At 40.1% G+C, this 12,838-nt stretch overlaps 1 protein-coding gene across 1 annotated transcript in view; it reads left to right on the top strand.

Moving 5' to 3' along the window:
* ATP10D (ATPase phospholipid transporting 10D (putative)) overlaps window positions 1-12,838 on the top strand; it is a 54,990-nt gene that overhangs the window by 17,160 nt on the left and 24,992 nt on the right. The window contains exons 11-14 of the mRNA XM_066632914.1: window positions 12-600; window positions 2,265-2,371; window positions 3,841-3,967; window positions 7,344-7,528. Of these exons, the coding sequence (XP_066489011.1) occupies window positions 12-600; window positions 2,265-2,371; window positions 3,841-3,967; window positions 7,344-7,528 (1,008 nt within the window). The remainder of the gene's footprint in view (window positions 1-11; window positions 601-2,264; window positions 2,372-3,840; window positions 3,968-7,343; window positions 7,529-12,838) is intronic.

Below are 12,838 nucleotides of genomic sequence, written 5' to 3'. Positions count from 1 at the left end.
TTCTCTTACAGAAACAATGGCCATCCGTCCCCAAGGTACCTCTGAAACCCCTGGAAGACATTAAGAACATCTTCCAGAAGTTATCGACTCGAAAAGTAACCCCCCTATTTGGTAAACGTAGCCCAAGCACAGGGAGCTCCAAAACTTTTGTACAAAGGCTGTCAGATCTTGGAATCAAGATTCCGACATTTGGAAGTCGCCAAAGTAGTCAGACCTCTGGCATCCCAGTAGACCAGGCAGCATCAGACCATGTAGGAATGGACTACCTGAATCTACCCCAAGAAGGTGAGGAAACGTTACCATTTGAATCACCTTCTGCAACCGAGCTGTGCTACGAGGCAGAGAGCCCTGATGAAGCAGCACTAGTTTATGCTGCCAGGGCTTACAAGTGCACTCTGCAGTCTAGGACTCCTGAACAAGTGACCGTTGACTTGGATTATTTGGGGACCTTAAAATTTCAGCTGCTGCGCATCTTGCCTTTTGACTCTGTTCGAAAACGAATGTCAGTCGTGGTCAGGCACCCGCTCACAGAGCAAATAGTGATATACACAAAAGGAGCAGACTCTGCCATCATGAATTTGCTGCAGATGGACCCATCAGGTACAGTTAATACTTTTGTGGGCAAAGTGTAAGTACAAAAACCTTTGGTCTCTTACATAAACTTCTTAAAAAACCTGCAAGTCTGGTTGAGTCCTGCACGAGGCAGCAATTTACCATGTCACTTCCAGTGAGCACCCTTTAAAATTTAGTGAATGCCACAACAAAAAGAGTGTTTTCCGTTTAGGCCCCACATCTGCCCCTCTGAAACATCTGAAGTGCTATTGAAGTGTACGAGTCAACATTTTGTTTTGTTTGGGCAAAACATTTCATTTCTAATATGAAAGGCATTAATCTGTTCTATGTTTTATTCTGTGTTTATTCGGTTCTGTGTTTTATTATTCTTGCTAGTTGAGAAAAGCTGCTGATTCTAGTTCTTGTTAGGTGTCCTTACTTCACTGCTTTAAATTGTACCTTTGCAGATTTCCTCACGTTTCTTATTTCTGTAAATTGAAATGAATTATAAATCTTCAAACAAATGTTCTTATTCATTATGGGCGGAATCTGAAGATTCCCTGCCTTCTACAGAAGAAACTTCTTCCAGAGGTCACTCCTTCCATTGGATGAAAAGGATCTTTGATTCAACCCTATGTTTTTGTCCTGCCGTAGCTCCAAAGAGTTTAGGGTGGTGTACCTTTTTCATAGAATGTTAGAGGAGAACTTGGAAGCCATTTAGTAGTCCAAACCTCTGCTCAGTGTAAGCAATCTTACAGCAGCAATACAGTCTTTTTTCTGACGAGCAACCCTGTGAGAGAGGCTAAACTGGGAAAATGTGATTGATCAAAGGTCACCCAGTATGCTTTGTGACTAAAAAGGGATTTAACCCGGGTCTCCCTGTTTAAGTCTCACAGGGCACAATCCTAGCCCCTTATGTCAGTGCTTTCCAGCACTGTGCTTTCCAGCACTGACATAAGGGCAATGCATCTCTGAGTTAAGGGAACAAACATTCCCTTACTTTGAGGAGGCCTCAATGAGTGACACCCAACTGCAGGGTGCAGTACGCGACTCATTGGCATCACTATGCTAGTGCTGGAAAGCACTGACATAAGGGGTTAAGATTGTGCCCACAATAGTTTCACTATTTCAGTTACTGTGATGCATGCTCAGGCAGCCTCTGAAGAGCAAGACCAAAGCCATCTCCCAACCTTGAAGCTGGCTGAGGGGGATTATATGCATGTATGTTTTTTGTTTGTTGGAGTTGTAGTACTAAAAAAGTTGAAGACTGCTGTTCTAGAAAACAGTAACCATGTTATTAACATTAGAACTAGCATTAGAACAAGAACATTAGAACTAGCCTCGCAAATACATCTACAGAAGGGAGAAGCCAGTCAACAATTTTGCTAGCCTCCCTGCCAGTATAGTTGTGATCTGTGGCATATCAAAGACCTGACTGTGGGAAAAGGGCCAATTTTTTTTTTCTGTTTACCAAGAAACATGTCCCTCCCAGAAGCAGCTATCATGCCTTATCTCACGGTAAGACTTCCTCCATCTTGATCATCTCTGTGGCCATCTCTTGAATGGATATGCATGTTTTTATAAACCCATCTCTGTTTAAAACTGAAAATGTACTTTAATGTTGTTGTTTTTTTCAATTGATGCCTTTTATAATGATGAACCATGTGTTTAGTGTTTTATATAAATGTTGATTTATTTCTTTAAACCCTCAGGTAATGTACTGGTAGATAAGCAAAGGAAAAGAGTTAAGGACAGAACTCAGAGACACTTAGATGAGTATGCCAATGCAGGATTGCGCACTCTCTGTATAGCTACAAAGGTAATATGTTAACAAGATTAACCATATAGAGTGAAGAAAGCAATTTTTTTCCAGGTTTAGGATATAGTCCAAAGACTGGTAAACATGATACAATCTCTTGTATCATGTGGTTTGTGGTTTAACAAACCACAGTTGAAGGTATGAGCCATGGTTTCAAGTCAAAGTCACAGCCCCCATCTACTAAGCACAGGTGGTTCCAGTACAAATGACCTTCCCTATGTATTTCAGTGAAAGCCCCAGTTTTGCATGAACTAACAAGGGGATGGTCCCATGGAGTTGCTCCCTCTGTTGACATGAATGGAGAAAATGGAAGAAATAATATTTTTTTTATTTCCCTGACCCCAAAGGGCTCACAATCTAAAAAGATGCAGAAGGAACACCCACAACCAGTCACTAGCAGACACTGAGCTGGGACAAATAGGGACAGTTATTCTTCCCCTGCTAAATACAAATGGAGCACTTCTTTGTAAGGTTTTTCTTTGCCAAGTTAGCAGGGGTTGTGATGGTCTTTAAAAGTCATTTTTAAACATGGGGAGCAAGCTGTCCTCTTCTTTTGTGTGTAGGGTTTCAGTAGGTGGCAGTGAAGGATAACAGGTAGCATTGCTTGCTACCGTCTTCCAAATACAACTCTCAACACTCTGATTAGTATATGCAGTCCACCCTAGTTGTATAGTTGTGTAGCCAATCCCTTCAGAACACACACTGTTTTTGCTTTACACAAAATATTCTGCTTTTAAAAAAATCCTGGCTTTTATTCTTAGACCCTTAATCTGAAGTCTGGTGAAGACATAAGACCTCGAATTCTCCTTGTTTTGTTGCGTTCTTTCTGTCGTGATTTTGGAGATATGCCAAATAAAACTAAATCTTGACCAGTTACAAGCAGCAAGCATTTTTTAAATGGTTGGCAACCTTCAGTCTCGAAAGACTATGGTATAAGCCTACAGCACCCAGTATTCCCAGGCAGTCTCCCATCCAAGTACTAACCAGGCCTGACCCTGCTTAGCTTCTGAGATCAGATGAGATTGGGCATGTGCAGGGTAAATGCTGGTTGATTAAGGGTGCAATCCTAATCCCTTATGTCAGTGCTTTCCAGCACTGACATAAGGACAATGCAGCACCGATGTAAGGAAACAAACGTTCTCTTACTTTGAGAAGACCTCCTTGAGTGACACCCAGCTGCAGGATGCAGCACATATCCCATTGGAACTGATATGCCAGTGCTGGAAAGCACTGGCATAAGGGGTTAGGATTGTGCCCTAAATTTAACTTTGAACTCTTATCCAACAGGGACCTGTTGTTTCTATGACATTGTGATTCATTTGACCACAATAACAGATTAGTACAGTACGCTTTTCATTTGGGCAAAGGTTATAATACTTGATAATTGAATTAAGCGAATCAGTCTGCAATTTTCAGATGTTTGTAATGGTTTTATTTTGACCCATATTTAATTTTACTGATTTCTGTAGGTGATACATGAGAATGAATACCAAGAATGGTTAGAAGGACACCTTTTAGCGGAAGAAAGTATAGAGAAGAGGGAAGAGATGATCCTTGAGTCATTCATAAAACTTGAGAACGAATTGACGTTGCTTGGTGAGCTGGAGAGAAAACTGTCATTCACCAAATAATCAAAATTATAAGCTCAAATCTAATCAATGAACGTATCGCTTGATTCTCTTAAGTGGCAAAACTAATTCAGAATTGATTTTTGCCACTTACATGATTTGTTTTTGAAAGAAGGCGCATGAGCAGTAGGCAGTATGGCTGATATTCAGAAACTAATAGGTTAATGTACACCATAATGCTATATATTAGGGGTTGGCAGCACATGACAGTTTGGTCCCTTGTTGTTCATCTGTATGTGCCATTTTACCCCCACCTCAAGGTGCCATCCCTCACTTTCATTCTGTCCTCTCTGGGCTTCTTGAAAAAGTTGAAATCTTTCAGAAGGTGAGAGAGATTTAATAGGATCTTTTGTGCCACATTTTGGAATATGGGAGGAAAAGCAGGCAGGCCGGCAACTAGCAAACAGAGGATCCTTCTATTTCCTTTTTATCTCCCTGCCTCTTCCATTTTGGCTGTTCGGAGAGAGTTGGGAGGAGGCATCCGTCATGTTAAGTAACTTTGTGGAGAAAATTCTTGACTTTTCCCCTATTTTGAACCCTTCTAATCCTGAACCCTAAAAAGGCTGCTGATCCTGATGCAGCAGTAGCCATTATCCTGAGAGATATTACCCACTGTTTGAGCATCTTCATCTTCACTCTTCACCCATCTCTTCACCCTTGATAAATAAAAAAGAACTTGATTTTGAGTTTATTAGAATGTGAAGTCCGCTTGATTTCAGGAGCTCAGCTGATCCCAAAATATCCAACCCTACAAGTAAAGGAGGATTGACACCCATATAAAACAGGATCAAGCATCCTTCCATGTGATTTGTCCAAGTCCATAGGTCCATCATTGGAAGCACCACCTGCTTCATGGGGGCTTACCCACTTACCTTGCTGCACATATAAGCTCACAATAACAACTCGGGGATTGCATGAATAACTAGGGTAGCGACTGAACCCGGTTAATTGTGTCCATATCATCCTTTGCTAAAGCCAACCCATTCTTTCTCCTTTTACTAAAGTGCCGCATTTTTATCCTTGCATTCTTCTCTCCATTGTTTAAATTTTCAAGTCTTTTAATAAACTTCTTGTAGAATATTTTTACCATTTTCCCTATGTGGTCTAAATCCACTCAGGTGAGCAAGATCTTGCCATAACTCTCAGACCATCATGTTCCTCTACTGTTTGTTTTAACCCTCCCTTCCCCTGGATTTTGGGGGATCTCTGTAAATCTGGGGTGGAACCCTCCTCAAGGCGATCTACTTTCTGGACTTCCTAGACCATTTCCACTTACCCCTCCATAAATCTCCAGCTCTGCAGTGGGTCTCCTCAGACCTGTGCCAGCTCTGTAGCTGGTGAAAGTCTGAGGAGAAGAAAAGGGCAGGGAGGCTGTTTAAAGAGGGGAGAAGATCCCCCAGATACACCCCTTCCCTCAGCCTTCCTGCCCCCTGTTTGTCCCCCTTCCTTGCCCGGTTTTCCCCTCCCTGCCCACTCCCTGGATAGGATTGGGTTGTTAAGAGACAGATGCTGCTATTCCTCTCTCCACCAGGGTATTCATAGTCCCTGCACTTTCTGACCCTTAACTACCTTACAGACCTTATTTGGTATTGTTGAGGTAGGGTTGGTATATTGCTATAAGGTAGGTATAATGAACCTCTGGAACCTCAGAAATAGTCTGTTATTTCCAAAAAAACCATTGAAGTCCATTAAGTAGAGGGGTCACTCTAGATCCGTGTTTCTCAACTGTGGGTAGGGCCCCACTAGGTGGGTCGCGAGCCAATTTCAGGTGGGCCCCATTTATTTCTATATTTTATTTTTGATATAGTAGACTTGATGCTACCATGGTATGTGACTGCATTTGGGGAAATGTTACAGACCTGTACTTTTAACAAGCTACTATGTACATTCCTTTAACAATATTAGTAAATGGTACTTACTCCTAGGTAAGTGTGGGTAGGATTGCAGCCTAGGATTGTTAAAAAATTTCCTGCTTGATTATGTCACTTCCGGTCATGACATCACTTCCGGTAGGTCCTGACAGGTTCTCATTCTAAAAAGTGGGTCCCGGTGCTAAAAGTGTGAGAACCACTGCTCTAGATTGGTGTTTTTTGTTTTTCTTCCCTTTTTGCTGGCTTTTCTCAGACGTCAGGAAATCATCTCACACACAAAATCTGTGGCTAGCAGGTCTGTTTGTGTAAAAGCACAAAAGCTGCTTCCTTCAATTTTTAAAAAACCTTGCATGAGAATGAGGAATTGCAGCTCTTTTATTCAGAGATGTTCTAAACTATTTTGGAAACTTTTATCAGAGTCAGAGATGCATTTCTGAAATCCCATCTGAAAAATCCAGAAATCTCAGATCCTACCATTGTGTGCTTAGGAAACGCAACGTTTTTAACTCTACATGCTGCTTCTCTGACCTGCTGGACAGTTTCCACGTTCATTTGCATGTTATTGTTTTTTGACTATTGGTTGAACTAATCAACACAATGAATTAGATATACTTTAGATATAGGCTGATGGGTTCTGAGCTGTCTGTGACAGATCAGGAGAGAGATCTTGGGGTGGTGGTGGACAGGTCGATGAAAGTGTCGACCCAATGTGCAGCGGCAGTGAAGAAGGCCAATTCTATGCTTGGGATCATTAGGAAGGGTATTGAGAACAAAACGGCTAATATTATAATGCCGTTGTACAAATCTATGGTAAGGCCACACCTGGAGTATTGTGTCCAGTTCTGGTCGCCACATCTCAAAAAGACATAGTGGAAATGGAAAAGGTGCAAAAGAGAGTGACTAAGATGATTACGGGGCTGGGGCACTTTCCTTATGAGGAAAGGCTACGGCGTTTGGGCCTCTTCAGCCTAGAAAAGAGACGCCTGAGGGGGGACATGATTGAGACATACAAAATTATGCAGGGGATGGACAGAGTGGATAGGGAGATGCTCTTTACACTCTCACATAATACCAGAACCAGGGGACATCCACTAAAATTGAGTGTTGGACAGGTTAGGACAGACAAAAGAAAATATTTCTTTACTCAACGTGTGGTCAGTCTGTGGAACTCCTTGCCACAGGATGTGGTGCTGGCATCTAGCCTAGAGGCCTTTAAAAGGGGATTGGACAAGTTTCTGGAGGAAAAATCCATTACGGGGTACAAGCCATGATGTGTACGCGCAACCTCCTGATTTTAGAAATGGGTTATGTCAGAATGCCAGATGCAAGGGAGGGCACCAGGATGAGGTCTCTTGTTATCTGGTGTGCTCCCTGGGGCATTTGGTGGGCCGCTGTGAGATACAGGAAGCTAGACTAGATGGGCCTATGGCCTGATCCAGTGGGGCTGTTCTTATGTTCTTATGAATGTTATAGGTGCCACTGGGATTGAAGATCGATTGCAAGATGGTGTTCCAGAAACAATAGAGAAACTTCGGAGAGCGGGAATTAACATCTGGATGTTGACAGGTGATAAACAAGAGACAGCTATCAATATAGGACATGCCTGTAAATTACTTGACCCATCGGACACAATATTCATCCTCCAGGCTGATAATAAGGTGTGTGTGACAATTACGTTTTTCCTTCAGCAGCGTTTTGTTGGAAATGATTGTTTTGTTGTATGTTTGCATTTGTTTGTGGGCCCAATTCAACATTTATAACATTTTTATTCAAGTTAAGAACAATCACAGCGATAACTGGAGACAAGGTAAGAACACACAAATAAAGATCACAGTATCACTGGTACTCCCTGCAAAGGTCAGGCCCCATCCAGAGGCCTAGAATCATCACAGGTATAATTGACGCAGTTCCAATAATAGCAGCTCTTTGCAGCTTAGCAAGTGTAATTGCTGGTGCATTCAGTTGTTGCAAATAGTTGTCAAAATTTGCAGAGATGGTTCCTAGTGCGCCTACGATTATTGGCAGCACTTTAGTGTGTTTCATCCACAATCGGGTGGTTTCTAGACACAGTTCATGGTACTTGTCTATTTTTTCATGTTCCTTTTCTACCACTCTCTGGTCACCAGTGACAGCAATGTCGATGAATGTCACAAGTCAGTAATTGTGGTCAATTAACATCATATAGGGCGTGTTGGTCTCAACACGTAGGTCCATTTGGATTCTAAAGTCTCATAAGATTTTGACCTTCTCATTTTCCAGGACTTTCTCCAGCTGATGTTGCCAAGCTTTTTCGGATGTGTCAAAGCCATATTTTTGGCATAAGGCACAGTGTATTAGTCACGCAACATCATCATGTCTTTGTTTATAGTAGGTATTAGCAATTTTGGGACATTCACAAATCAGGTGGTTTACAGTCTTGTCCCATCTTTTGCCAAGTCGGCATAGGCTGTTGTTACTGGTACCCTGAATTCTAGCTTTCATCACATTCATCTGAAGGGCCTGTTCTTGGGCTGCAAACAAGATACCTTCCATCTCTTTGTGTAAAAAGCCAGGTCCAGGTGGTTCGTTTATCACAGACACCATCAATGTTTTTGAAAAACTGTCCATGGACACCAGGTTTGTTGATCCAGCTATTAAGCCGGCAGGTGAAAAAATTTCTGTAGAAAAAATTTATTGATGTATAATTTTAATGTATACATTCCACTTATATTTACATAATCATATATCAACAATCTTTTTTCCCCTTTTTTTTCCTTTCCCCCTTGAAGAGTGACCATTAACATTAAGTATATAAGCACACCTTTTGGATTTTATCCATTATAACAGTATTGGCCCCCCTTCCCTTACCCATCTTACATATCTCAACCATTTCTTTTTTATCTTGGTTTTCTTATCTTCCCATGTCTTATCCTGTTTCAATATTGATACTATGTCTGATTATATCCATTCATATAAATACCAGTTCCATTTTTCCACAGTCCGTTTTGATGCATCTTTCCACCCATATGCTGTAACTACATGGATAGCTAGAATCATAGCTTTGAATAAATCCTGATTATATTTTTTTCTTTATTATTTCCCAAAACTCCCATAAATAAAATTTTCCCAGAGAGCTCCAGCTTAAGGTTACATAATTCCTCCGCCTTTTCAAATATCAATTGCCAAAAATCAATTACCTTAGAACATTCCCACCAAAGATGGACATAGTAACCCATTACCATCCTACAGTGTCAACAATTTGAATTCCTTCCCTTAATCATATAAGCCAGTTGGGCAGGTGTCCTATACCATTTCAATATTAATTTCATCTCCAGTTCTCTAAATTTTTCCATTCTTTCTTTCTTTCTGAAACCTTTATTGGCATATCAAATGATTAACAATTGTACTTTACAATTGACATGACAATTTGCAAATTTTTCCATTCTAATCTCCAATATTCCTTTCATTAATCTGTCTCCTGTACTGACATTCCCACCTCTCTTTCTCATTTAATTTGTATTAACCTAATCATATAGTCTTTATCTTTATTCATTAAATTGTATAACTGTTTTGCCATACCCTTTTTATTATCCTCTTTAAGACTATATATTTTTTCAAATTGAGTATCCTCTTCATTTAAAACTAGGGAGTATCTTTGTTTTAAAATATTATATAAAGCCAAGATCCTTAACCAGTATTTTCCTCCCTCTTTCTCCAATAGTTCTTGTATAGGAGTCAATATCCCCTGAGGATTGTATAAATCCTTCACTCTAAAACAGGGGTGTCCAAACTTTTTGGCACGGGGCCACATCATCTCTCTGGCACTGTGTCAGGGGCTGGGGGGGGGGGAGAATTAATTTGCATTTTAAATTTGAATAAATTTACATAAATGAATATATTAAAGATGGAACTTATATGAATGAAGGTCTTGCAATAGCTCAAGACCTATAAAAGGCCTTGCACAAAGCAAGGCTGGCCTTTCCATTGCTGCCACTGCTGCATCACAGATGTGAAATAGCAAGCAGTGGAGGATGCCCTCGTCCTACAGCTCGTGCAAGAGGTTGAAAAGTTGTTCTCATGCTGAGAGTAGTTGCAATGGGCCAGCACAGGCTCCAGCAAGTCTCTGGAGGGCCAGAGGCTCACTGGAGACCGGGGGCTCCCCGCGGGCCGGATTGGGAGTCCCTGAGAGCCACACGTGGCCCCAGGGCCGGGGTTTGGGCACCCCTGCTCTAAAATAACCCTTTTCCTTTAACTTCTCCCCAAAAAAAATTTTCAACGTTTTTAAATTCCTCACTTAAAAATTCAAGTGGGGTCCATTTAGAAAATTTTGGCATCCAATTGGGTTGCATTTCCCCCCCCCCCCCCCAAACTTTTAATGCTGTCTTGGTCCTATTGTAATTTTAATTTCTTTTTTTTACTTTCTGTGTAAATATTCCAAAATCACCTCCTCTATTTATTGTATCTTCCCATCTCACCCATTTATCCAAATTTTTCACATCTATTTCCATCAACATCTTAATTTGGAAAGCTTCATAGTAACTTTCCAAATGTGGCAATCCCCATCCTAAATTTTCCTGTGGTGAATATATAACCTTCCTTAAAATTCTAGCTTTCTTCTTCCCAAACACCCAATTTTTTATTTCTTGATCCCATATAACTAATTGGTTCCTGGGAATCTACTCTGGAAGCACCTGAAATAGATATAGCATCTTAGATAAAATGAACATTTTAATTGCCCTTATTTTCCCTAAAATACTTACATATCTATTATTCCATTGATTTAATTTTTTTTGTACCTTCCTCCATGTTGTTTTATAATTTGCCTCAGCCAAGTTTTTGGGGTTCTTTGTTATTATTATTCCTAAATATTTAATTCTCTTAACTCCTAATTTCATACCTGTTAACTTTGCTATTTCTTCTTGTTCCTTTAACTCTATCTTCCTAAACATTATTTCTGATTTCTCAATATTTACCCCTAACCCAATGATTTAAAATCCTCTAAAATTATCATTAATTCTCTCAACGCTTCCAGAGGATTCCCAAGAACCAAAAGTATATCATCTGCATATTAATTTAATTTAATTTCCTCCTTCCCTACCCTATATCCTTGTATTCTAATACTATTCCTGATTCTATCAGCTAAGGGCTCCATCACTAAAACAAACAACATTGAGGATAAAGGGCATCCCTGACTTACTCCTCTCTGAATTCATATTTCCTTAGTATGACCATCATTAACTTTAATCATGGCTTTGCCTTCCTTATAGATTTCTTTTAAAGCATTCAAAAAAAACCCTTCAAAACCAACTTTACACAATACTTGAAATAAATACCCATGATCTAACCTATCAAATGCCTTATATATATATATATAATTTCAAGAAGGCAAACTTTCCATCAATACTTCCATGATGTAACGTATTAATAACATTCCTTATAGGGTGTCCAATGTATCTTCCCTTTACAAAACCATATTGATCCTCTCCTATTAACCTTGGGAGCAGTCTCTCCAGTCTATTTGCTAAGATTTTTGCAAAAATTTAATAATCCTGATTTGTCAGGCTGATAGGTCTATAAGAATTAGGATCAAGCAGGTCCCTCATTTGTTTTAAAATTACCATAATTTCAGTATTCCTCCAAGAACTGGGACTTTCCCTCCCCTCAATATCTTATTAAACAAACTCTGTAGTTCCGGAGCTATTAAATTTCCTGCCATTTTATAAAATTCTGCCGTCAATCCATCTAAACCTGGTGAATTCCTATTTTTTAACTTCTGTATAACACTCAAAATTTCTTCTTGTGTAATATCGTCATTTAATACTAACAAATCCTCTTCCTTGATTTCATTGACTATAACTTCATCAAATTGTTTCCCTTCCTCCGCTTTAAATAAATTACCAAAAATTTTTTTCAAAAATCTCTCTTATCTGACTATCCTTATAAACCTTCTTTCCCATTTCCAGTTTCAGATCATTCATGTATAGAAGATGGTTGATTTTACCAGTCTGAGTTGAGACGGTGTAGCCACATCTAGTTTTATTGAGAATCGTGGGCAGGGGAATGAGCGCGATATTGAACAGCAAGGGAGAGAACGAGTCTCCTAGGAAGATTCCCCTTCTGATTTTAATCTCTCCCAGCTCTTGTCTATTTGTTGTTAACATTGTTGTCCACATTTTCATGCTCATTTCTACCACTTTTCTGATGTCATTACTGATGCCATAGATTTCCAAACAGGTATTAATCCAACTATGTGGCAGTGAGTCAAAAGCCTTTCTGTAGTCGATCCAAGCCATGCTCAGGCTGGTGTCGCCGCTTACAGTTTTTCGGGACCATTTTGTCGATTAATAGCTGGTCCTTTGTGCCACGTGATTTTTTAAAGTTCCCTTTCTGCTCCACTGGGTAGATGTTGTTTTGTATTAAGTGTTCATATATAGTGGAAGCCAGTATTTTGGTAAACAATTTGAAAGTTGTAGGTAAGCAGGTGATGGGGCGGTAATTATTGGGCTCATTGCCCTTATCGACGTCCTTCTTGATCAAAAAGGTCCTCCCCTTTGTTAGCCAGGTGTCCAGTTTGCAGCATAATATCCAGCTGTTTAGCAAGTCCGTGATGCAGGCTGGTCAGATATTTTAACCAAAATCCGTGTAGTTCATCAGGTCCTGGTACAGACCAGTTTTTAATCTTTTTACCTCTTGCCGGAGTACCTGTTCTGTAATGGTGATATCCACCATTTTTGGTGTCTTATTCTTTTTGTCGATGTCTTTAATCCAAAAGGGATCTTTGTTGTGCTCCATTGGTATTTCCCAGATCTGCTTCCAGAACTTAAGAGCCTCGTTTTTATTTGGTCCATCATTATTTTGTGCTATAGGTGTCTGTAATGACTTGTAGAACTGTCTCTGGTTCTTTCTAAACAGTGTGTTTTGTTGAAATTGCTAGATATTGCCCATGTAACATTCAGTCTTCCTGGCAGTGGCTGTTACACGCTGTTTAA

Source organism: Tiliqua scincoides, chromosome 6 (genome assembly GCF_035046505.1).
Source record: "Tiliqua scincoides isolate rTilSci1 chromosome 6, rTilSci1.hap2, whole genome shotgun sequence".
NCBI lineage: Eukaryota > Metazoa > Chordata > Lepidosauria > Squamata > Scincidae > Tiliqua > Tiliqua scincoides.
The sequence above is the reverse complement of the archived record's forward strand: the minus strand, read 5'-3'. Positions and strand labels throughout refer to the sequence as shown.